This window comes from Pseudorca crassidens, chromosome 15 (assembly GCF_039906515.1).
Source record: "Pseudorca crassidens isolate mPseCra1 chromosome 15, mPseCra1.hap1, whole genome shotgun sequence".
Lineage (NCBI taxonomy): Eukaryota > Metazoa > Chordata > Mammalia > Artiodactyla > Delphinidae > Pseudorca > Pseudorca crassidens.
The window spans coordinates 75,388,804-75,415,275 of NC_090310.1; the positions used below are offsets into that span (position 1 = coordinate 75,388,804).

At 46.7% G+C, this 26,472-nt stretch overlaps 1 protein-coding gene across 6 annotated transcripts in view; it reads left to right on the forward strand.

The window, feature by feature from the left end:
* The window catches only part of EYA2 (EYA transcriptional coactivator and phosphatase 2), a 287,148-nt gene that overhangs the window by 112,873 nt on the left and 147,803 nt on the right, over positions 1 to 26,472 (forward strand). For all 6 annotated transcript variants that reach the window (XM_067708330.1, XM_067708331.1, XM_067708333.1 and 3 more), the window contains exons 3-4: positions 11,704 to 11,746; positions 15,208 to 15,350. In XM_067708330.1, the coding sequence (XP_067564431.1) occupies positions 11,704 to 11,746; positions 15,208 to 15,350 (186 nt within the window). The remainder of the gene's footprint in view (positions 1 to 11,703; positions 11,747 to 15,207; positions 15,351 to 26,472) is intronic.

Genomic DNA, 26,472 nt, shown 5'->3' on the forward strand with positions numbered 1-26,472 from the left:
CGTCTTGTTTATGGGGGTTTGACGTTGGGACAAGAACTCATCTGCCTTTTGCTTTCAGGTTGGGTTGCAGTCAAGGAAGCAGAGGAGAGTTAAGCTGTTTAAAAAACTATTGGCAAATAATGCAGTCAGACTAGTTTTCACTAGACAATTCCAGCTATTGTTTGCACTGTTTGTGATCTGTCAGCCTTCCTGGTAGAGCGCAGAGTTACTTAGCAAAAGGCATTAAGCTATTATGTTTAACCATTGGGCTTAACCCTTTGTTTGAGCAGCTTTGGGATTTGCTGTTGGTGTTCCGAAACTCCCAGCTGTCTCTCCTTCACTGTCTGTGTTTGATGCGAGCTTATGGGGGCACAGTGCTATGTAATTGTCATGGAAAACCAAAGAGACGTGAGTCTAGTTGAATATAACATCAGAAGGAGTTTGCTTTTAAGCAACTCCAGGCTCTTGGGAATAATTACTGCCGTCACCAAGATAGCAGTAATACTGTCTTGTGTGCTGGTCATGAAGCTGGAACAGCCCTGCTAAAAATACCATCAAGAGGGTCTGGGCTCCCGTGACCAGAACACCCTCGTTTCTACTGGTCCTTTGGAGCGTCTGTGTAAGCCACCCTGGGTTCTTTGAGAGTTTGAGATAATTTATTGAGCCCTATTCAAAGACAGTCATCCTTTTCCTTCTGAGCGAAGGCACCAGTCAACTACAGACTCTTCATTTCAGAGCCAGTAGAGACAGGAAAAGGCATAGACTGCCGAGGGAGGAAGATCCCAGGCTGACTCCCAGCCCCACTGCTTCCCAGCCAAATGATCTTGGGCAGATTGTTTAACCTTCCTGAGCCTCAACTTTCTCACCTGCCAAATGGGGGCAGAATCATGACACTTCATAGGATGCTTACTGCAAGGATCAAATGGGGTGATGTTATGTAAAGCGCCTGGCACACCTTGGGGGCATTGTAAATAAACGTATTATCCCATTGAATCAGATAGCCACAGGGAACTCAAAACCATGATTGCAAACTGGCTGCCATGCCTGGCCCTCAGGTATGTCTTTGTTTGGTTTATACTGTGCTTTAAATAAAAGTGAACTTGTGAAAATTGGGAGAGCTCACATAAATATCTGGATTTCTAGTTTCTCTTGAGATGCCAAATTCTTTAGAAGTGCTGGGCCCGTGTTCCCACCTGGCTTCCACTAGTAGGAGCTGAGGGGCAGCTGTCAAGAAGATGAGTGTCTGTCACTTCCTCTTGTCGTTCGTTTTTTGTGAGCAACTACTTTGTCCCAGGCACTATTCAGAGCAATAGAAATTGAAATTAATTCTCCTCCTCCTCCATCACTATCAAAGCGAACTCTCGGCACCTGCTATGTGTCAGGCATTAAAATGTATTAACTCTTTAGTGTCTGCAACTCTAAGAAGTGGACACTCGTTTTACAGATGAGGAAACTGAGGCACAGAGAGGCTAAGTAACTTGTCTGAGGTGACAGTTAAGCGACAGCCAGAATTTGAACCTAAGTAGTCTGACTCCAGAGTCTGTTTTCCTAATCAGTACACTGTACTGTTTCTCATGTAATTATTACACCCCTATTAGGCTACGAGCCCATTTCACGGATGTGGAAGTTGAGGCTTGGGGAGTTGAGTAACCAGCTTAAAGTCATACAACTTGTGGCAGGGCCAGGAATCAGACCCAGGCACTCTGGCTCCAGAGTCCTCACGTCTAAAGTCAATAATCACTTTCTGCAAAGATCTTAGTTTGCAGACCCCAGATGTCCATCCCGCACAGTGGTGGCACCCACAAACACATTGTCTGTCTCCTTTTTGTGACTTGGAGCTGTCTGTACCCTTTACTGCCCTGGGGCAATCTGAGGCCAAGGCTAAGCCTTTGGGGGTGAGCAATGGGGCAGAAAGAGGTTGCTTCCAAATTCAGAGCAGGCAGGGGGCTGGCAGGGTCAGGTCTCCCTCTCTCTCTCTCTCTCTCTCTCTCTCTCTCTCTCTCTCTCTCTCTCTCTCTCTCCCCCCCTCCCTCCCTCCCTCCCTCCCCCCCCCCCCCCCACACACACACACACACACACACACGTTTCTTTCTCTTTATTGTTGACATGGGCGGTGAGCTCCAGGACTCTGCAGGAGACATTCCACCCTAGTTGTGGCCTCGAGTGCCAGACTCAGCTGCCCTTCCTGCCTGGCCTCTGGTCTCCCTCCTCCTGGGCCCTTACTTCTGTTACAGAGTGAATGTTACTGAGTGACTACAAGGGTCCAGGTCCAAGGAGAACCCCAGTAGCCATGAGCCATGAGGCCTACACTCTGGGGGGTTCTGGGGTGAGGGGATCGTGGACCCCAAAAGCCCCCCGGTGGCTCCCATTGCATTTCTGGCTCTGCCTCCTACCAGTTGTGAGTCTCTGGTTTAGGGACCTAACCTCTTGGGGGCTCATTTGCCTCTTCTGTTAAATGGAATAATTATGCCACCAACCTCATAGAGTTGATGGGAGGATAAAATGAATTAAAATATGGAGAGGACTTGGTGTTTTAAAAAAGTATAGAGTAAGATCTAAATTCCTTCCCCTTGGCCAAGTAGCCTCTACTTTTTTTTTTTTTAATTTATTTTTGGCTGCACTGGGTCTTCGTTGCTGCACTCGGGCTTTCTCTAGTTGTGACGAGCAGGGGCTACGCTTCATGGCGGTGCACGGGCTTCTCATTGCAGTGACTTCTCTTGTTGCAGAGCACGGGCTCTAGGCGCACGGGCTTCAGTAGTTGTGGCATGTGGGCTCAGTAGTTGTGGCTCATGGGCTCTAGAGCACAGGCTCAGTAGTTGCGGCGCACGGGCTTAGTAGCTCCACGGCATGTGGGATCTTCCCGGACCAGGGCTCGAACCCATGTCCCCTGCATTGGCAGGTGGATTCTTAACCACTGCGCCACCAGGGAAGTCCCCAAGTGGGCTCTACTTGCCTGTCCCCGCCAGCCTCTCAGACTCATCTCTACCCCATCACCTCTGCTCACTGGACCCAGCCCCTGGCCTTATTTCTTTTGCTCTAACTCATAAGCGTGATTCTGCCATCAGGGCCTTTGCACTTGCTGTTCCTCTGCCTGGACCAGGCTTCCCCCCATCCCTGCAGGACCATCCCCTCATCCTTCAGTTCTCATCAGAGAGGTCTTTCCTATCAAAAGTAATCACTTTTTCATTCATTCATTCATTCATTCAACAAATGTTCACTCAAACACGTGCCCGTCATTGTTTTAAGTACTAGGAAGACAACACAAAACCCTGCCTCTTGGAGCCCTGCCTAGGGTGCTGGCAGGGCAAGAGTCTGATGACAACAATAGATATATAACATGTTTTATACACACACACACACACATACACACACATAAAATATATATATATCAAAATATATAGCATGCTGGATGGTGATATGTACTAAGGGGGGAAAGCAGGGTGGGATGCGAAATGCAGTGATATGGGGTTGCAGTCTTTGTTAGGGTGGCTAGAAATGATGTCACTGGGAAGGTAACACTTGAATAAAGACCTGAAGGAGGTGTGGGCGGGCACTTCTTGGTCACAGGGAAGACGTGCCTTAGGAGCAGAGAAGATAGCAAATGCAAAGGTCCTGAGGCAGCAGCGGTTCCAGAGCACTGAGAAGCAATAGGAAGGCTGGTGTGGCTGGAGCCCAGTGAGCAAGGGGCCAGTGACGGGGAGCTGAGGTCAGAGAGATAGCCAGGGTCAGACCATGCTGGACTTTGTGAGCCATTGGAGGGACCTGGCTTCTGCCCTGAGTGAGGTGGGGGCCGTGGCGGAGGGTGTGGTTGGGGCCGGATGAGGGACAATCTGGTCTACAGACTGACAGGCTCCCTCAGGCTGCACGTGAGAACGGACTGCGGGTGGGGGCAGAATGGGAGCCCGGGTAGCAACGAAGGCGCTACAATAACCCAAGTGAGAGGCCAAGGTGCCCTAGATGGGGTGGTAGTGATGGAGTGGTGAGAACAGGCCAGATTCTGGATCAGGTTTGAGGGGAGAGCCAACAGAACATTCAGCCACAGTATTTGGTTTGTTTAATATTTTCTTCATATTCCCACTCTCTGCCGGAAGTTATGTGTTTATTCACTTGCTGTTTGTCTGCCTCCCCACCAGAATGTAAGTTCTCTGAAGGCAGATCTTGCCCACTTTATGCCTACGTATCTTGACCACTGAGAACAAGGCATGACTCCTAGTAGGTACTTAAGAAATAGTTGTCGATAGAAAACAAAATTATGGTTACCAAAGGGGGAGGGGGTGGGGATAAATTAGGAGCTTGGCATTAACTGATACACACTACTGTATATAAAATACATAAATAACAAGGACCTACTGTATAGCACAGAGAACTATACTCAATATCTTATAACAATCTATAATGGAAAAGAGTCTGAGAAAGAATATATATATATGAATCACTTTGCTGTACACCTGAAACATTGTAAATCAACTATACTTCAATTTTTAAAAATGATACTTGCCATATTAAAAAAAAAAGAAATACTTGTGGAAGGAATGAAGACAGAAGACAGAGCACTCTGCAGGACTATAGGACAGGGTGATGGAATGAGTGCTACCCGCTGTGAGCCCCCTGTGGTATGACATCTCACAGCCTTAATACATGCTGTGTCCCCTGCCTGCAGCACCCTCCCTTTCCTCTTTTTTTTTTTTTTTTTTTAAAACAATCCAATTTCTGGTCACCAGGTAATACATAAATACACGATCCTTATAAAAACTTGAACATTAGGCCAAATCCCCCTTTGCCACATCCACCCAATCTTAGTCATCACCTCCCCTCCCCAGCAGTAACCACTGTTTTGTGTTCCTGTTATGGAAGACTTTCTCTATGCATTACATATGTGTAAACGTATATTTCTATAATTTAAGTATGTATATTTATGTCTCAAATTCTCTTGTGCATCAAAACCACCTTGGAAGTTCTTTTGGCACACCGCTTGCAGGGCCCCATCCCCAGCATTTCTGATTCTGTAATGGTCTGTGGTGGGGCCCAAGAATTTGCATTTCTAACAATTCCCAGACAGCGCTGATGTTGCCAGTCCAGGGACCAAACTTTGAGAACCAGCCTCCAGGGCTGGTTTTAAACCTGTCTGCACATTGAACTCTCCTGGGAAGTTTTTTAAAAAATTCAATGCTCATGTCCAGATCTTACCCCCAAAGAGTCTGATTTAATTGGTCCAAAGTGTGACCCAGGCAATGAAATTTTTTTAAAGCTCTCCAAAGGCACCCAGTACTGCGCACCCAAGGTTGAGAACCATTGCTCTAGGTGGTGAATTCCTCCAGGACAAAGACAATTTTTTATTCCTACATATGTATTTAAATTTCTGTTCTTAATTAGCAGACAGCTCAGTGTCTGGCTCATGGTAGGTCCTTAAAAATTATTTATGGGTGGGTAGGTGGGTGAGTGGGTGGGTGGGTGAGTGGATGGACGTTGGGTGGATGGTTGGGTAGGTAGGTGGATGGATGATGGGTGGGTGGTGGATGAATAGAGTAACCTTTAGGAACCACAGATAACTTCAGATTGATATTGCCTTTGAATCCTTAGTAAAGTTTCTTTAACTTCCCCTTGCCTCATTTTCCATATCTATAAAGTAGAGAGAACAACTTCCTCATTGAGTTGTTATGGGGAATAGAAGAGCTAAGGCCCAAGTAGTCCTTAGCAGAGTGCCTGGCTTGTAGGAACCACTTGAGAAATATAAGCTATCATTCATTACTATTTAAGGGAAATTTGGATTTGAATTGTATCCCATCTTCTGGAAGGAGGAGGGAAAAAGTTATGGAACTAAGAAAGCACAGCTGAATAGAGAAAAAATTATTTTCGTTTGAAATGCAGACATATTTTGCAAAAGCTGAGGCTGTAATCTCATTAAGTGTTTCCTCGGAGAGGTGAAATCACCTCCCGGCAGAACAAGCTGGGCTGTCGTCCTCACTCAGACTGCCTGCCCCTCCTCTGCCCTGGGCATGATATGGTGTAATTTCCAGTTTCAGTCTCACCGGTTCTAGCCAGGGGCTGGCAGATTTTCTTTCATTTCACCCAAGCCAGGTTGAACTGCCCAGAGCTTTGCCCAGGTCTGGCCTGGGGAGCCACAGATCAGTTTCACCTTTCCCACTTTTAAGCCTTTCTCAGCCTGCTTCCTGGGGGCCTTAGCGCCCAGAACGACCTCTACCTGTGGGGCGCACATGCTGAACTAATACAGTGCTCCCTCCTGCTGTCGCTGACGCTGGTTTGAGTGCTGTTTAAAGCACCCACACTAAGGAGATGAGCTGATGAAATTTACAGACATGCAGCTTTTGTAGCCAAGACCTTCCTCAAGACGTCTTGCATTAGAAATTGTCTCATCTCATGGGGGATCAGTTAGAAGTGGCCCCTGGGATCCAATTAGGCAATATAATAGTGGTTGCTGCTTTTAGAATCATTAGCTTCTTAATCCTCCCAGTGAGAGGTTAAAAAAAAAAAAAGTGTGAGCATTCAAATTGGGCTCACAATTGAAGTGGCTGAAGCAAGGGCCCCAGGAGAATAGAAGACTAATAATAGCTCCTGTGTGTTAAGCAGTTACCATTTGGCAGGTACCTGCCTCCTGTGATCGTTGCGACAGCCCTGCAGGGATGAGATAGTACCCCATTTTGTGGATGTGGAAACTGAGGTTTAGAGAAAGGAAGTGATGGGCTCAGAGCCACACAGTTATAGTGCAGCAGAGTCAGGATCTGAATTTGCGTCTGACCCCTTCAGCCCACGTGCTTTTCTTTTTGGATGCAACATTAAGATAACAAATTATGAGATTTGGATTGTAGATCTGGTCCACAGTAGGTGCATGGTGAGCATTTGTTGAATGCATGAATGAATGAACCAGCTGTGTGTGTCTTTGGGTAAGTCACATCGCACAGTCACGCACACACACAATCACACAATACGCGTGCGCTCACACACACAGACCTCAGCTCCGGTTTCCTCATATTACAGCAGATCATTTCTATTCCCTTCTTGGCCCCAGTAGGCGTTTGAGTTTGTGACTTCTGGAATGGAGATTTATCTTTATGAACCCAGAATTGGGACTTTTTCGTAATTTGCAGTTCTTCATTAGCCTGTGGTCTAAACCCTCACTACTCAAATTCTGGTTTCCGGGCCTGCCATGTCAGCATCACCTGGGAGCTTCCTTGACCTAAAGACTGGAGTCTGCATTTTCATAAGATCCCCAGGCGAATCCTGTGCATATGAATGTTCCAGGTGCTCCGCTCTGTATCATCCACTTCCTTCCTCTGCACCCTGTTATCATTGTAATTAAGTACTTGCCTTATTTAGTTAAGTATTTGTTTACCACCTGTCTCCCCCACAAAACTGGAGGGTCCATAAGGGCAGGAACTCTGACTGCTTTTGCTGGCACATGGTAGGCGGTGAATGAATGAATGAATGAACGAATGAACGAGCGCATCCTGAGGCTCTGGCCATCTGTTTAGCTAATCCTTCTCCCTTCGCCCATTGGAACCTGGGCAGGAGGAGGGGCTTAGAGTTTTAAATTCACGAGTAAATGGAGGAGGCTCTCTGCCCCTCCCGGCTGCCCCATTTTATGTGCTAGCCACATCCCTCAGAGACACATGGTAAAGCTTGAAATAAATAGATTTGACTACATTGAGTCAGGTCACCAGGACTGCTTTCACCACTGGCAACATGGATACAAGTTGCCATCAGTGATTCCGCCACTGACCCCAATCTTGTTGATCAAGGAAGTTCAATGGCACTGCCAAGTTTGAGAACAGGAGCCTGTGGTCAGTGGGAAGGGCATCTCCATCTACCAGGCACCAGATCTTACCAGTATCAAAGGGCTGCTGCTTCTACTGCATATGGTGTCTTCACCACCCCGAATATGCTTGGGGCTCACTTGAGGACTGAAGTCAAAGCGTCATCTGCCCTTATGCTGAGGGTTCCATGTTTGTGATGGAGTGACCAGGAGGAGTATGACCACTCCCCCTAGATTGCCAGCATGCCCTCTGGGTCTGTGACACTGGCATCATGGAGGGACTCTTGACCACAGTCCACGCCCTCTCTGCCCCTCTGGCAAGCTGAGGTACTATGACTGTGCTGCTGTCCAGAGCATCGTGCCCGCATCCAATGGCATTGCCGTGTCTATGAACCAGATCATTCCTGAGCTGCATGGGACGCTCTGTGGCATGGCCTCCCATGTCTCCACTTCAGTGTGTCTGTCTGGCTCTGACTTACCATTTGGAGGAAGCTGTCAAACACAACAGCATCCAGAAAGTGGTGATGAGGGCATCTAGGGGATCACCGAAAGACGTCCTGGGCTACGTTGAGGGCGAGGTTGTTCCTGCGACTTAAACAATGATGCCCACTCCTCCACCTTTCACGCTGGAGCGTGCGTTGCCCACACAATCACTGTCAGGCCCATTGCCTAGTACGCAGATGACGGATGGCTCCAGCTGCATCTGGGCCTCCTGGTCCACAGGACCTCTGCGGACTAACAGCCCTGAAGCACAGCAAGAGCTTCAGAGGAAGAGAGAGGCTCTCTGCTCTTGGGGGGTCCCTGCTCCACCTTTGCACGCAAAGCACTGAGCATGGTTGTCCTTTACACAGTCCCACCCCAGGTCCCTGAGGAAGGGAAGGAGCTTGGGGGCCCTACATTGGCACGGACCGTCAGGAGTCTCCATGAGGTCTGTGCCATCCTTGCCAGCGAAAAAAGGAAGAAGAAAGGGAGGGAACGAAAGGGAAGGAGATTATTCTATATATAATGCATTCATTTTCCAGGTTCTCAATTCTCCCAAGTGTCCCAGGATAAAAAAGTTAAATGTGATACCAGTTAAAAAAAAAAAAAAAAAAAGAGCCTGTGCTTTTCAAAAATCACACGGTCTGCAGAAGGAAAATCTCTCAGCACTGACTAAATGCCTGTTTCTTCCTTGCACAGTCTTCCTGGGGGTTGCTGGGGTGGAAGAGGACCATAGGTTTGCACAGCAGGAGAGGGAGAACTGCCCTGGTAGGGAAGGCTGATTGCATAACAGTTCAGAGGAACAGAGGAGGGGGAGCGAGGTGAACATGCAAATCAGGGTGCAGAGGTTGGGGGCTCGGGGAGGTGCTTGCTTCAGATTTCTAGAACGCCGAGTTAATCTAAGCCCCTAGGACTGTTTCCATAGATTTCGATTTTTATGAATATTTACATATTTATTAAAGAAAACATATTCAAAATGTTTAATTCAGTAACTTATATATTACTAAACATAACTCAAATCATGGGCTTTTACCAGTAATGAGACTGGGGCTCTTTCAGAATGAGACCATCCTGTGGGAGGAGGAGGAAGGGGATGTGGGAGGCTCTGCCTGGGGCAGGAAACCCGGAGCAGGGAAATGAGCAGCGAGTGAGCACCTACTGTGCACCGGCACCTTTCCTTGGAGTTAGATCCCTGCTGTCCCGACTTCTTAAAAATGTGACACATAGTAAGAAACGTATTTTTACACAGGCATTCAGCACACACACGACACATTCTCACGTCTACAACTGGAACAAAAGTATCCTACAACTCCTCCTTACTATGAGCAATATACACTAATGCTGTCCAGCCTTTTTTTTAAAGATTTATATATTATTTATCTTTGTATTTTATTTATGTTTGTGTCGGGTCTTAGTTGCGGTACGCAGGATCTTTTGTTGCAGCATGCGGGATCTTTCGTTGCAGCACGTGGGATCTTTCGTTGCAGCACGCGGGATCTTTCGTTGAAGCACGCGGGCTCTTCATTGCAGCACGCGGGCTTCTCTCTAATTGTGGCCTGCAGGTTTTCTCTTCTCTAGTTGTGGCGCGCAGGCTCCAGGGCACATGGGCTCTATAGTTTGCGACACGCAGGCTCCCTAGTTGCGGCACACGAGCTCAGTAGTTGTGGCGCGGGATTAGCTGCCCCGTGGCATGTGAGATCTTAGTTCCCTGACCAGGGATTGAACCCACGTCCCCTGCATTGTAAGGCAGATTCTTTTCCACTGGACCAGCTGGACTTCAGGACTCGCCCTCTCACCCCAGTGGCTTGGGACTCGAACAGAATGTGACTCTGCCAGGGAGGTGATTAAGGAGATGGACTTGGGACTCAGACAGCCCTTGGGTTCAAGTCCCAGTTCCTATGTCCACAGGCTGTGTGGCTTGAGCAAGGCACTTAGCCATTGGGCCCTCAGCTTCCTCGTCAGTGCAATGGGGATAATGACACTGTCGGCCTTGTAGCATTGCCACGAGGATTAAATGAGTTCACGCATGTAGGCAGTTAACACGGGCCTGGCACGTGGTGAACATCTAAGCGGGTGCTGGTTGCTGTTATGATGGTGATTGTCATTGCGGGCTGCTGTGTCCTGGTTGGGAAGCCAGAGTCGGGAGCCAGCACCTGAGTTCAGATCACAGCTCCACCCTTTAGGACCTGTGTGGCCTTGAGTGAGTTATGTAAACTCTGCACCTGCTGCTTTTCATCTGTAACATGGGGACGTGAAGAGAACCCTCCTCAAGGGGTGGTTATGAGGATTAGAATAATCCAGGTAATGGATTTAGAAGGCGGCTTGGCATGTAACAAGCACTGGGTAAATGATGGATACAGTCATCATCATCATCATCATCTCATTTAATCCTCACGCATCCTTGTGAGATAAATGTTTTTTCCCCATTTCGCAGGAGGGTACCCTGAGGCCCCTGCCCGAAGTCTCATTACTTACTGAGCGCTAGAGTTGGAATTGCAGGTTGGTTTACAGAGAGGCTCAGAGCTCTGGAGGGCTTGGGGCCTTTCTCAGGAGGCACAGGGACACCTCAGCCACTGCGCTACAAACCAGAGAGTGTGAGTCGGCAGATGGGTGCCGTCAGTAGACACATCATCTAGAACCTGCAGGGCTCCACCCTGAGGGCACTGCACTGCATTATTTAAAATGACACAGCACAGAATCCTCCCCAGTGAACTGTTCGTTGGTAAAATTATCCTCTTGGAAATGTCTCTCCCAGCCAAATTCTATCACGTTTTCATCATCTCCTGATTATTGCTTCCCAACCATGGTTGGAGGCTGAGTGCCCAGAGATACAGTGTAGAGCACTTGTATCAGGACCTCAGGCCCCTTCCATCTCCCTGCCCCATACTCTAGCTGGAGCCTGGGAGATAATCCAAGGTGGCTGGGGCCAGCCCCACCTGAACCCAATGAACTGAAACTGGGGAAGGAGAGGAGGAATATCAAGGTGACATCAGAAGAAGAAGGAAAATAGGTGTTGGATAATCAGAGCCAACCAGTGTGGGCCTTTCTAGGTTTCTGGGGTTGCCTTTAAGGCAAGGAAGGGAGTGGGTCTTCATCCAGGAGTAGAAATGGCGCCAGCTGACAACTGGTCGTGTTACCTGGCTCCAGCACGTTCTTTCTGTCTCTTTGCCCTCCTTTCTCCATCTGTACAATGGGTGGGGGGATGGATTCTACTCTGATGTTTCAAGATGCTCCAGGTTCTTTATACGTAGTCCTTCAGTTAGTATCTGGAGACAAAGCACACCCAGAAAAGGTTTTCAAGAAGGAGAGTGCTACAATGGTGTGTCTCAGATAAGCTTGTGTGGTTGAGAAAGTCCCCGGCAGCAACTCTCTGAGTTTCTTCCCCCCTCAACCTGGCGTCTGAAGTCATAGCTTCTGGGGAACATCGCTCTGACAGCTCAAGCCCCTCAAATGTTTTTCTTTTTCCCCTCCAGGCATCACTACATCGGCTCTGAGTGTGTCCCAGCTCTTTGCAAGGTGAGTACCCTTGCTTTATCTCCCTCTCACGCTCTCTCCTCTCTCTTTCTTGGAGGGCAGAGGCTCTGGAAGCAGACTCCCTAGAAAAGAATCCCAGCACTACTCTTACTGGCTGAGTGACCTTGAGCAAACGACCCCACCTCCCCAGGCCTCAGTCTCGCCATCTGGAAAAGGGGGGCAATCATGATGCCTGCCCCACGTAAAGGGCGCTTAAAACGGGGTCTGGAACAGACTTTTCTGAGAGTGTTGGCTGTTGTTTTCTTCTTTCTTCTTTTTTTCAGTCTTTTCCTCCTTTCCTTCCTGTCCTTTCCTATCACAGACTTTCTCAATTCCTCTCTCCCTTCCTGCTTCTCTGTCTCTCCCTCTCTTGTCTTTTCTCCCTCCTTCCCTCTCTCCTTTTCTGTCTCCCTCCCTCTCTCTTTGCCCTCTCTCTCTCTCGTGCTCTCCCTCCTCTTCCTTCCTCCTGCCCCATCTTTCTCTCCCTGCCCCTCTCTATCCTTCTTCCCCCCTCCTCCCCCCTCCTTCCTCCCTCTTCCTGCTCCAACATTCACCCAACACTCCTCGGTACCAAATCTCATAGGAGCACTGGAGACTCGCGAGATCAGTGAGACACAGTCCCTACCCTCGGAGAGCTTCCAGTCTAGTGGGGACAGAGACCAGTAGATCAGAGATCTCAATAGAGCGGACGGTACAAACGCTCCACCAGAGCCGTGCGCAGGGGTTAGTGGGAGCCCAGTGATGGACAGGGCTTACCCAGGGTCCTCAGGGGCTGCCCATCCGCACCCCCTAGTGTGAGAAGCCCCGGGTTTGGCAGGACGGTCAGCATGGCCCTCAGTCTGGATACTCAGCTCCTCCATAGCTGGACATGCTCCTCCCTGGATGAGACCGTAGAAGCTGTTTATAAGGAACACACTTTCTCAGGCTTCCTCTCCCTCCAGAAGATGTTTTGGGGGTTGTCGGTAGCAACTGAGGTCTGTTAAATCTACCTAACTTGTTTTATGGCCTTGGGGTTAGAGAGCTCCACTGTCCTCTCTCTGGCTTTTCACTTGAGCCCCAGTTTAATCCGAGAATTTCACATTGGTTTTGATGGGAAGCAGGAGCTGATCATCTCCGATTTCCACCTTCTACTTGCAAAGACAGGTATAAGTTGGGAACATTTTCAAATAAGGTTCTCTGCTCAGCACTAAGTCCCAATGCTCCAGATGCGTTTCCAAGCACCTCACAGGGTAAGAATCTTGACTGCTGAAACGCCTTCCAGTACTGATTCTGGCGTCTCCAGCTCAAACAAGTTTCTTATGCATCTTGGAACAAGTTCCCCAACGCTTCGGCACAGTGGTTGTCAAAAAGAAAGAGGGCTTGAGAACATCTTTTTATAATTCCGCAAACTTTTGCATCTGTCTCACGCCTGCCATCAGGCTTCGTATGTAGGAGGAGCTCTGGAAACCAACAGGTTTTTACTAAGGTGATGTAATCAGAATGGAATCAGATACAGGTTTGGGAATCTCGTTACCATCTACTGATAAACTCGTGGCCAGGATAGTTAGCTACAGTTTGTCAAGTTGCACAGAGGTGGAGTGGTTAAGGGCGTGGCCTCTGGAGCCAGGGTTCAAATTGTGTATCAGCTGTGTGCTTTTGGTTCCTTCATCTCTCTCTGCCTCAGTTTTCTTATCTGTAAAATGGTGATGGGAGCAGTAACTGCCTCCAAGAGCTGTCACAGTTGCTATCAGGTTTAAATGAGCCAGTCTACATGCAATAATTGGGACAGGGCCTGGCGTATCGTAGGCCCAAGAATTGATGGCAGCACACAGAGCAGACCCAGGCTTTCCAAAGCCTCTGTGTTTTGCAAGAGAAGGGGGAAATAAGGGGGGAGAGAGAGAGAGAGAGAGAGACAGAGTGTGTGTGTGTGTGTGTGTGTGTGTGTGAATCTTCTGGTTTTAAAATATTGGCAACTTCAAATTAAGAAAAAATTGCACTGGCCAAAGAAATTATATCCGTAGATTCACCATCTTGTCCCCTTCCTGTTATAACAACCTACCTTGACTTTATTTATTGCTCCCTACAGGAGCAATAAGTACAGGGCTGGGTCAAGCCCAGGCCCGTCACTGAGAAGCAGCAAAGCTTCGTGATTACAAGTGTGGGCTCTGGAGTCAGACTTACGAGTTTAAGTTCCAGATTTCCCACTTTCTAGCTGTGACTTGCGGTTTCTGAACTTCAGTTTTCTCTTCTCTAAAATGGGAGTTAGAAGAGCCTCCACCCCAGAGAGTTGGTATCAGTATCCGATGCGATTCAGTGCACGTATTAGGCCCATGTGACACAGTTCGTAGCCCGTGGTCAGAGCGCAGTGATCACTAGCAGTCATTATATTCCAGATGTCTTAGGTCAGTGGCCCGTTAAATCCTAGCCCTTCATGGAACCCATTATTCATCTTGGAGTAAGGAATCCATTTTTTTTCTTTGGTTGCAAGTAACAGAAATAGACCCCAGCTGATGTAAACACAAAAGGACTTTTTTGGGAAGATCTGGAGTAGCTCACAATGGAAGCAAAAGTGGAATAATCAGGCCTTGAGAAAGACCAAGAGTAGGACAGCTTCTAGGATCCAGGCAATGAGAAGGAACTAAAAATCAGTCTCTTCAGAATGTGGTTGTTGGAATGAATTATTCAGCCCAAGATTTAAATTCCCAGAACAGAGTCTGATTGGATGATCTTGCACCATGTGCCCACCCCATGGCCAAGAGCAGGGCATCTTGAATGACAATGCTGTCAAAGCTACAGTCAATTGGGAAGGTGTCTAAATTAGGGTAGATAGTCACGGTGGAATAGGCTGTACTGCAGTAATCGATAAACCTTGGTCTCAGTGGCTTAGCACAACAAAGGTTTGTTTCTTATATAAAGTCCAATGTGAATCCCATGAAACTCTCCGGCACACCTCTCCTCCACAAGCTGACTCAGGGATCCAGGATGTAACTGTGTTGGCTCCGCTCTCTCAACTGGTACCCTCCACAGTTGCTGCCGAAAGAGGAGAGGGGATGGTGTTATTGGCCAGACCTATGAGTGGTTTATGCATTCTGTCAGGCAGAACCCAGTCATGTGGTTGAATCTGACTGCAAGGGAGACAGGAAATGTAATCTTCCTGGTGCCCAGGAAAGGAAAATGAAATAGGATTTGATGAACATGTAAGCTGTCTCTCCCCTGGAAAGAGTGAATACCCAGGGAATTCCCTGGCGGTCCAGTGATTAGGACTCGGTGCTTTCACTGCTGGGGACCGGGTTCAATCCCTGGTCAGGGAACTAAGATCCTGCAAGCCAAGTGGCCAAAAAAAAAAAAAGAAGAAGAAGAAGAGGAAAAGAAAAGAATAAATACCCCCAAAGGAAAATAGTGGTGGTGATGATACCAGAATAAGGGGGGAGGGATGCTGGGTTGGGCTTGGGCTTGGAGATTTCATCTTCTCTCCTTCCATGCAGACCTTGCCCACGTGTCCTGCACAGCCAGCATCCCACTGCCATGGCAGCCTACGGCCAGACTCAGTACAGTGCGGGGATCCAGCAGGCCACCCCCTACACAGCTTACCCACCTCCAGCACAAGCCTATGGAATCCCTTCTTACAGTGAGTACCTGACCAAGCTCTTGCTTTCCCCCTGGGATCCCCACCATCATGGTCTTTATTTTGCCCTGTTGCTTCAGTGAAATGCAGAATGATGAATGCAGCCAGCCTAATTTTGGATTGGAGATAGAGGGGAAGGACAGACACTTTAAATATGGTTCAAGATCTAGGGCTTCCCTGGTGGCGCACTGGTTGAGAGTCCACCTGCCGATGCAGAGGACACAGGTTCTGCCCCGGTCCGGGAGGATCCCACATGCCACGGAGCGGCTGGACCCATGAGCCATGGCCGCTGAGCCTGCGCGTCCGGAGCCTGTGCTACGCAACGGGAGAGGCCACAACAGTGAGAGGCCCACATACCGCAAAAATAAATAAATAAATAAATAAATAAATACGGTTCAAGATCTAGAGACTATATCAAGACCTCTTTTGACTGCAAGAGTAAGACACAACCCAAGCTGGCTTAGGGAACATGGAAATTTAATGATTTACATACTGGTAAATTTGGGGATACGACTGATAGCAGGTATGGCTGGATCCAGGTGCTTGAATGATATCACAAGGAAGATGTCTCACTCCATCTTCAGATGTTTTCCTCTGAGTTGTCTTTACCTCCACATGGGCTCTTCCCATGTGACAGCAGAGATTGTACCTGTCAGCTCCAGGTTTACATGCTTTCAGCTCAGCACTCTCAGCAGAAGGACATCTCATCTTTCCCAGTAGTTCCACCAGAATCCAATGTTGACCCTTAGCACAAGCAAGGAGGTAGAGGTGAGGGAGGTAATCGGAGGGTGAAGCATATGGATTGTATGTGAGGAAGGGATGGTTCTCTTAAAGGAAAACCCAGTGGTGGTGTCAGAAGAAGGAAAAATGGATGCTGGGAAGGCAAAAACAAGAGACATGCAACCTTGACAGTCAGAACGCTATTGCCAAGAACTGGAGGCTCAGTGAACTAGGCTCACCATCCACTGCTCACCTGTCCCTGTGAGCATTCGTCAGGGTTCTCCAGAGGGACAGAACCAATGGGATGGAGCTGAGACAGAGAGATACATTTATCATAGGAATTGGCTCACCCGGTAATGGAGGCTGAGAAGTCCCTAGATCTGCAGTTGGCCAGCTAAAGACCCAGGAGATGGAAGAGGATGTCATTCCAGCCTGAGTCTGAAGGCCTGAGAAACAGGAGGGCTGACGTTGTAAGTTCTAGTCCGAAAGCCGGCAGGCCCAAGCCCAGGAAGAGCTCATTTTTCAGTTGGAATCTGAAGACAGGAAAAGACCAGTGTCCCAGCTCAGCACTCAGACAGAAGGAGTTCCCTCTTACTTAGTCTGTTGTTCTATTCAGGTTTCCAGTTGATTGGATGGGGCCCGCCAACATCAGGGAGGGCAATCTGCTTTACTCAGTCCACTGATTCAAATTAATCTCATCCAGAAACACCCTCACAGACACAGTATAATGTGTGACCAAATGTCTAGACACCCCGTGGTCCAAGTTGACACATAAGATTAACCATCGCACTGGTTTTTTTGTTTTTTTGTTTTTTTGCGGTACGCGCGCCTTTCACTGTTGTGGCCTCTCCCGTTGCGGAGCACAGGCTCCGGATGCGCAGGCTCAGCGGCCATGGGTCACGGGCCCAGGCGCTCCGCCGCATGTGGGATCTTCCCAGACCAGAGCATGAACCTGTGTCCCCTGCATCGGCAGGCAGACTCTCAACCACTGCGCCACCAGGGAAGCCCCTGTGGCTTTTATTCATGTGATTTCTTCCATCTTAATTGATGTATCAACCAAAGCCCTTTTGGTAGCAAACAACAAAAATCCAATGCTAATTAACTTAAGAAAATAAGGATGTTTATTGCAAACAGAGCAGAAAAATCTTAGGGCTTTAGCTTCAGGCAGGGTTGGATCCAAGTATGATAATAGGAGGAATTAGTCTCTCTGCTTCCCTTTGTGTGGGCTTCCGTCTCAGGCAGGCTCTCCACTGTGGTGCCAAAGGCAGCCCTAGCAGTTCCAGGCTGGAACTCCCCAAAAAGAGAGCCTCCGCTGTCCAGGACTTGCCACATTGTCCCAGAGATCTCTCTACCTGGACTCCCGTGGTCAGACCCTGGGGCAGAAAGATGGAATGCTCTGGATGTCCCCACGTCCACCCGTGGCACCAATGATCAGGTCAGGCTCACCCCAGAGAACTGATCTGAGTGTGAGGAAGGGGTGGTCCCCAGAGGAGGAGGGGGCAGGCAGAAAGCACAGACATCCATACAGATGGCTTTCCGATCCACCCAAATCCATGGTATCCGGTGGAAAGAACAGGATTGCAGGCAGGAGGACTTCCTTCCAGACTCAACTGCCCCTGGCTTCTCCACGCCTCAGCTTCTTCAACAGTTAAATTAATCAGATCATCTTGTCTTGCCAACTAGATGGTGTGGCTTCAGTGCAGAGACTGAATCTTGAATTTTTTTCCTCCCTCTTCTCCCTCCCTTCCTCTGCCCTGTTCTTTTGTTCATTCATTCATTCATTCAGCATTGGGTCGTGTGCTGAGTATACAATGGTCAACAAGCAGAATGGGCCCTGTGTTTGTGCAGCTTACAGTCTAGAACAGAGGCTGGAAAGTGAAGGCCAACAGATAATGTGGCCCTTGGATATTCTTTTTAACCTATAAAATATACTTGACATTTAAAAAATTAATTGCCAATTTTTAAATGGGAAATGTTTACATAGAAGTTTATATTCCTAATGTCTTTTAAAAAAACGACAGATGATCGGGCAGCATTGGGCCCACATTTTTTGTGTCAGGAGTAGGTGGCTCTGAGTAGGGCTGACCCTATTAGCCTGTGTTCACCACAGTCCTCCCCCACCCTCATTACTCACTTGAGTTAGCTGCCTGTCCCCTGAAGACATTTAAGTTTGCAACCCCTAGCCTAGAGGAAGAAAGAAATTACATGAACTTTTAAAAATTGTAGGTGTTATTTCAAATTATGATGCGTGATATAAAGGAAGACAAGAAGGCTGTGAAAGGGTAAAGAACAAGCAAGATTTAATATAGGTTCTAGCGCCAGGGAAGGCCTTTTACATGAGGAGCTGATTCAGCTGAGAACTGAGAGGTGACCATTCGTAAGCACAGGAGGGAGGGTGTCCAGGCCGAGGTGATCACCCCTGGGAAGATGGACTTGGCAAATCCAGGAAGCCCAGGGGCTGGAACACAGTACACAGATGAGGTAGGCGAGGTGGGCAGAGCCTTAGCGCCTGGGAAGGATTTTATTCCAAGCGAAGCAGGAGCTCATTGGCAGGGCTATCTGATACAATCTGGGTTTTTTAAAGATCACTTTGGCTGCTGTGGGGAGGTTGGATTGGAGGGAAGCAAGAGGAGAAAAAGGAAGGTAGGTTGGGAGACTGATAAAGTCTGGAGTAGAGCAATGGTGGAGCCCTGGGGGGCAGTGAACAGACAGAAGTAGACATATTCAAGAGCAGTTGTGGAGTTAGGAGTGACAGGTCACAGAGCACCTGGTCAGGCGTTGGTCACGGACACCATCGCTGAGATGCTGTGTCACTGAGATGCTTCATCTTTGAGATGTGCATCATTGAGTTGCTGCACCACTGAGATGCTGCATCTTCAAAAAAAAAAAAAAACCCTTTTTTTTTTGGCTGCGCCACACAGCTTGTGAGATCTTAGTTCCCTGAAACCAGACCCTCAGCAGTGAGAGCATGACGTCCTAACCACTGGACCCCCAGGGTGTTCCCTGAGATACTGCATCTTTGAAATGCTGCGTCACTGAGATGCTGCCACCCACAGTTCTCAGGGCTCTGTGTCTACTTGTCCTTTTAAACCCCCACTCAACCCTCCAAGGAAAGTTCCATCATTATCCTCTTTCAAGGTATAAATAAATGGAGGCTCAGAGAGGATAAATAACTCGCCCAAGGTCCCCCAGTTGGTCGGTGGCAGAGGTGGAATTATACCCAGGCAGCCTGGATCTGGAGTCTAAGCCCTTCACTGCTGAGCTCCACTGCCTGAGCACACATTCCAGAAATCCTGGGGGATTACCTATGACAGACCTTGGCCAACTGGTGTGGGCATCTCTTCTAACTTCTGTCCCTCTTGTGCCAGAAGACTTGTGATAAAATCACACGTAAGTTACCCTGCCTGGCTGACAGCCAAGAAACATGAAGCTGGATTATTTTTCAGCGTGAAAGAGAAAACTAACCCTGTTCCCAGACAAAACATGGCATCCGGTGGAAATTAATTTGGTTCAAAGTCATTTTACAGTCCCAGTTACTTTCAGAGGCTCTGTGCCCTAACAATGCAGCGCAAGTGGTAAGATCACACGTTCTGGGTTCACACCTCACCTCTGCCCCTTGCTGGTCCTCAGACTCTGGGCAGTTTTCCTCCTAAGTCTGGCTTCCTAACGAATGTTGTTGCATTAGTGAGATCATCTACATTGGGGATCAGCTACCTTTTCTCTGTAAAGGGCCAGATCATAAATATTTTCAGCTTTCTGGGCCACTCAACACTGCCATTGAAGCGTGAAAGCAGCCAAACAATATGTAAACTAATGGGTGTGTCTGTGTTCTAATAAAACTTTATTTACATAAACAGGCAGTGGGCCATCATGTGTCAACTCCTGATCTCTATAAAGGGTTTAGCTCACAGGGCCTGGCCCAAGGGAAATGTTCAGTCAGTACAGCTGAAGCCAGGCTGCTACACACACACACCTGGAATGTCCACATCACTAAGTAACGACAGCTGGGATAAAAAAACCCTTTCCCTTCACATATGCCTGTGCCTGAGCAAGCAGTGTTTGCTCACTGTCTGGACAAACCTTGCTGAATCTTGTTAGGAAACTTTTCTCCTTGCTCCTTGGCAAATAGCATTATTACCTTTGTTTAAATAGCTGCAGGGAAATAATAACACAGTTGAGCAAACTAGAGGCAAGGAGGTCAGGAGTGTGGAGTAGTTTTTTCTCAATTTATTATGCAACATTTAAGACATATGTAAAAGTGTAAAGAGTAGCACTACAAATACCCATGAGCTGACCATCCAACATGAAAAATAAAGGGAGGTTACCTCCCTTTCGCCCCTGGATTTGCTGTTTATCATTGCTCTGCATTACTTTACGAAGAATAGAGGTCGGCAGTCTTTTTCTGTAAAGAGCCTGATAATATTTTTTGCTTTGCAGGCAATACAGTGTCTATCAGAACGATTCAGGTCTACCCTGTATCTTGAAAGCAGCCACAGATAATACATAAACGAATGGGTGTACAGACAGACCTTGTTTTATTGCACTTCGCTTTATTACACTTCACAGATACTGCGTTTTTTACAAATTGAAGGTTTGTGGCAACCCTGCTAGACAGCATTTGCTCACTTCGTGTCTCTGTGTCACAGTTTGGCAATTTGGCAATATTTTGAACTTTCGCATTATTACTATATTTGTTATGGTGATCTGTGATCAGTGGTCTTTGGTGTTACTATTGTAATTGTTTGGGGGCTCCATGAAATGTGCCCATAGAAGATGGCGAATTTAGTCAATAAATGTTGTGTACTGACTGCCCCACCAACCAGCCGTTTCCCCCATCTCTCTCCCTCTCCTCGCGCCTCCCTATTCCCTGACACACAGCAATGTGAAATTAGGCCAATTAATAACCCTACAATGGCCTCACAGTATTCAAGTGAAAAAAAAAAGAGTCGTGCATATCTCACTTTAAATTAAGAAGAAACGAAAAATGGTTAAGCTTAGTGAGGAAGGCATGTCAAAATCCAAGACAGGCCGAAAGCTGGGCCTCTGGTGCCAAACAGTTAGCCAAGTTGTGAATACAAAGGAAGAGGTTTTGAAGGACATTAAAAAGTGCTACTGCAGTGAACACACGAATGGTAAGAAAGTGAAACAGCCTTATTGCTGATAAGGAGAAAGGTTTAGTGGTCTGAATAGAAGATCAAAGCAGCCACAACATTCCCTTAAGCCAAAGACTAATCCAGCACAAGGCCCTAACTCGTCAATTCTCTGAAGGCTGAGAGAGGTGAGGAAGCTGTAGAAGAAAAGTTTAAAGCTAGCAGAGGTGGGTTCATGAGGTTTAAGGAAAGAAGCCAGCTTCATGACGAAAACGTGCAAGGCGAAGCAGCAAGTGCTGATGGAGAAGCTGCAGCAAGTTACCCAGAAGATCTAGCTAAGGTAAGTCATAAAGGTGGCCACACTAGACGACAGATTATCAATGTAGATGGAGCCTTTGATTCGAAAATGCCAGTTAGCAGAAAGTTTTCCGTGGCTGGCGACAGAAGAGGAAGTCAGAGAGATGCCAAGTCATGGAAAGGACTTGATGGAACGTTACTGATTGGAAGATGGAAGGGGTGAGAAGGAATGAGGTGGAATCCAGGAGCCAAAAATGGTCCCCAGCTGACAGCCAGCAAGGATGAAGGGATTTCAAATCTGCAGATACAGGAACTGGATTTTTCCAAGAATCTGAATGAGCCTGGAAATGGATGCTTCCCCAGAGCTCCCACATAAGAGCCCAGTTTGCCCAAAACTTTGATTTCAGCCTTGTGAGACTCTAAGCATGGAACCCGGTTGAGCCCACCCAGACTTCTGACCTACAGGATTGTGAGTGAAAAAATGAGTTTTGTTTTCAGCCACTAAGTTTGTGGCAGTTTGTTCTGCAACTGTGGAATATGAATTCAAGGCACATTCAGAACAGCCCGGAGGGAAATGTGGAAGGCACACACCTATCCTTGTAGAGATATTTGAATGTTCACAAGATGCTACGTATCAGGTTTAAGAACTCATTCCCTTTTCCATATGATCACATCTACTACTATTCTTTCCTAACTTCCAACCCTCTTTTTGATTCTATTAAGAACTCCTCTCCTACTTAGCTCTGTCTCCTGGCCTGATCCACCAATCTCAATTTTCATCAACCCTCTGGTGAGATTTGTAGCTCACTAGGATCTGGTCCTATCCTTTCTCCTCCCTTTTTTGACCCTACCCATCCATCTGTCTCGCTTGTTTATTTTTTTGTTTTGTTTTGTTTTTTTCTGTGCCATAGCTCTGTTGAATAAAAGGGAATGCTAAGTTAATTTTGTTCCTTTTCCATAAGTTTCATTCCCTTTAGAAATAATTAATCTTGTACTCTGACAGTATATACAAAACAACTGTGGATATTTAAAGAAAAATGCAATGAAGCCTGGTATGTACTACTTTTACAAACAAGGAAGAACTTTTTAGTTTAAAATAAATGTCTCAGTGATAGATATGTACAGTTAAATGTCTCAGTGATAGATATGTACAGTTAAGATACTCAATAAGGAAATATTCCAAATGCTTCAGAATTTTCAAATAGGTATTTAGGATGCTCCATGAAACACACATCCTTATCATTCTTTATGTCTGTGCTATTTATTTCCATTGTTTTTTTTAATTGACGCAGATATCATACTTTGAAAATGTTTCTGAGTAGGAAAGAAATTGTAATTAAAATAAAACAAAGGAAACACTAATTTACCACATACCTGGAAAAAAAAATGCCATTTAGAACTTTCATAGCTAGAGAGGAGAAGTCAATGCCTGGCTTTAAAGCTTCAAAGGACAGTCTGACTCTCTTGTTAGGGGCTAATGCAGCTGATGACTTTAAGTTGAAGCCAGTGTTCATTTACTGTCCTGAAAAGCCTAGCACCCTTAAGAATTATGCTAAATCTACTCTGCCTGTGCTCTATAAATGGAACAACAAAGCCTGAATGAGAACACATCCATTTACAGCATGGTTTACTGAAAATTTTAAGCCCACTGTTGAGACCTAGCTCTCAGAAAAAAAGATCCCTTTCAAGATATTACTGCTCATTGGTCATGCACCTGGTCACCCCAGAGCTAAGATGGAGATGTACGATGAGACGAATGTTGTTTTTATGCCTGCTAACACAGCGTCCACTCTGCAGCCCATGGATCAGGAGTAATTTCAACTCTCAAATCTTATTATTCAGGAACACATTTTGTAAGGCTGTTGTTGGTTTAGATAGTGATTCCTCTGATGGATCTGGGCAAAGTGAATTGAAAACCTTCAGGAAAGCATTCACCAGTCTAGATGGTGATTCATGGGAAGAGGTCAAAATGTCAACATTAACAGCAGTTTGGAAGAAGTTGATTCCAACACTAATGGATGACTTTGAGAAGTTCAAGACTTCAGTGAAGGAAATGAAGTAACTGCAGATGTGGCAGAAATAGCAAGAGAACCAGAATTCGAAGTGGAGTCTTTGAAGACGGGACTAGATTTCTGCAAACTCATGATAAAACTGGATGAGGAGTTGCTTCTTATGGATGAGCAAATAAAGTGGTTTCTTGAGATGGAATCTATTCCTGGTGAAGATGCTGTGAAGATTATAGAAATGACAACAAAGGATTTAGAATATTACACAAATTCAGTTGCTAATTTACAGTATAGTGTAAACATAATTGTTACATGCACTAGGAAACCAGAAAATCCTTGTGACTTGCTTCATTGCAATATTTGATTTATAGTGGTGGTCTGGAACTGAACCCATAATATCTCTGAGGCATGCCTGTATCTGTGTTTCAATAAAACTTTTATCTACAAAAACAGGTAGCAGATCACCTTCGGCCCATGGGCCAGAGTTAGCTGACCCCAGGTGTAGAGTATTATTTTGCATGTTTGTGAAATGAATGAATGAATGCCCAGTGCATCTCTGTGGCTGACAACCTCTTTGAAATGCACATGCTCCCTTCTGTACTCCCATGAGCTGAAGACAGTGGAACCTGTAGGTAGTTCTTGAGCATCGTTGGAGGCCTTGTTCTCTTTGCTATAAAGATATTCATGAGAAATGCTTAGAGGGCAGGAGAGCTGATGCCACCAGCCTGTCCTCAGACCAGACGGTCACCAAATTTCCTTTGAACTGAATCTCTTAGAGCAGTGCTTCTCACCTGGAGGTAAAAGACCAGTTTGGGGCTTTTTGCTTTTTAATTTCTAATTCATCATGGACTGACTCTTTGGTAAAATGCATCAAAAATAATTACTAGAAAAAATGAAATTTTTAAAAAACCCATACAAAATAGAAGCCTAGGGATATGACCTTAGATGCCATAGCAAGTTCAAGTTGCTATGAAAGTTTCTAAATACTTACTTCTCAATTTCTGTGCTTTCTCATCATGAGCTGGTGACTGGTTCATGGACCAAATATGGGCAACCCTGATTTACAGAACTAAGCCTTTTGTGTGCCTCCACCATATTCTCTCCCCTTTCTCATGGGTTAGAATTTTATGATCCATCCACTTCAGCAAACAGAAGGAGAGGTGAAATGTTTTCATTTGTTTTCTTCCCTATTCATTCATTCGACAAATATTTATTGAGCACCTGCTGTGCGCCTGGCACTGAGCCAGGTGTGGGGACGCCACAGTGGACAAGCCCAGCCCAGCCCCCACCCTCCTGGAGCTCTCAGCCTAAGGAAAGAACAGATGTTAAGCCCATGAACTGTGATGAGAGCCATAGAAAAAACTGGGTGCTCTGGAGGGAGTAATCAGGGGGCTGACTCAGGTCATGGAAGGCCTTTCTGGGGGAGCACCATTTAAGCTGAGAGATCAAGGATGAGAAGACATTAGCCCGATAAAGAAGGGGGTGGAGGGAAGTGCATTCCAGGGCAGAGAGAAGAGCATGTGCAAAGGCCCTGAGTCTAAAGACATATTCTTGCAGTTTTGTCTGTGTCTAGTTAAAAATGAAAAATGTATGTACCCTCTGACTTAGCAATTCCTCTTCTTGTATCCATCCTAGACAAACATTCTAATGTTGTCCATTCTATCTTGGATTGTGATAGAAAAAAAAAAATTGGAATCGACCTAGAATCCATCATCAGGAGACTGGCTGAATGAGCAGTGATATTCCTTACTTTGAATTTCCATTCAGACACTAAAATGAGTGAAGTGACTGAGAACACGGCTTGAGCAGAGGGAGGAGGGAGCCTGGAGAAGGCAGAGGTCAGAGGGTTGAGCAGAGCCCACGTAGGAACACGTCACCCAAGGAGTTTAGATTTAACTCTAGTTGCAGCAGGAGACAGACTACTGAATACACCGTTAACCATCCCTGGCAGATGAAGCAAAAGAAGGTGCCGTATAAATATAGCTTGTTGCTGTCGTCACTGTCATCACTGAAATTGAGCACCATCTAGTGCAGAAAATCCTTTCACACCCATTATTGAGAGGTATCAAGAGAAGGAAAAAAACCTAGACTTCAGAGTTACCTGCTGATTACAAGACGCTGATCGAGTGACCTTTCTGAACCTCAGTCTCCACATCTTTAAAATAGGGAAAGTAATATCTCCTATTTCATGGGATTGTTGTGAAGATGAAAGAGGTGTGTGTCTCTAAGTACCTCACCCACAGCTTTATATGTTCATTCTTTCCCCTTCTTTTCATCTCCCAACAATCCTGCCAGTGGGGGTCAGCATCTTATTTCATATGGGAGGGGACTTCCAGGCTGGGGTTGAAGGAGAAACTGTCCAGGTCACCAAGTAATGAAGCAAACCATCCCGGACGCCAGCACAGACCACTTGACTCAAAATCCATCATTTTTACCTCGCTAAGCATTCTCTTTATTTATGGGGGTGAATGGGTGAGAAGGAGGGAAACCGTAGCTACTAAACCATCCCCAGAACTAGCAGAGTTCTTTTTAAAAACTTCAAATTTAAATAGTATTGAAATACAATCGTACACCCATAAGACAAAGGTAAGCAAAGTTGATTATATTTTCAATAAAAATACAATGTATGGGCTACTGGCGGGTCAGCCTCCTCCCTCAATACAATTCCTTCTCCAGCCAGTGGCTCATGGAATTGGTGCCTGTGCCTTGGGGAAGCATGTCAGAGTTTGGCTGAAACAGAAGGCAGATTTGTAAGTGTGGCCTTTGGATAAGCAGGTCCACCCATGAGAAGAGTGGGGAGTGTGTCTTAGGGTGAAGGGGCATCATCTTTACAGAGGAGAGGTGGTTCATGTAATACCTTCACCCCAAATCCTGATGTACTTTTAAGCCATACATGGAGCTAGTCCTTGGAGTAAGGGGTTGTAAACTCACTACCCTCAGGGCCAGGCAGGAAGCCTGAAGCTGACTGCGTGTGCAAAACATGAGATGCTCTTAGCCTGCCTTTCCCTTTCG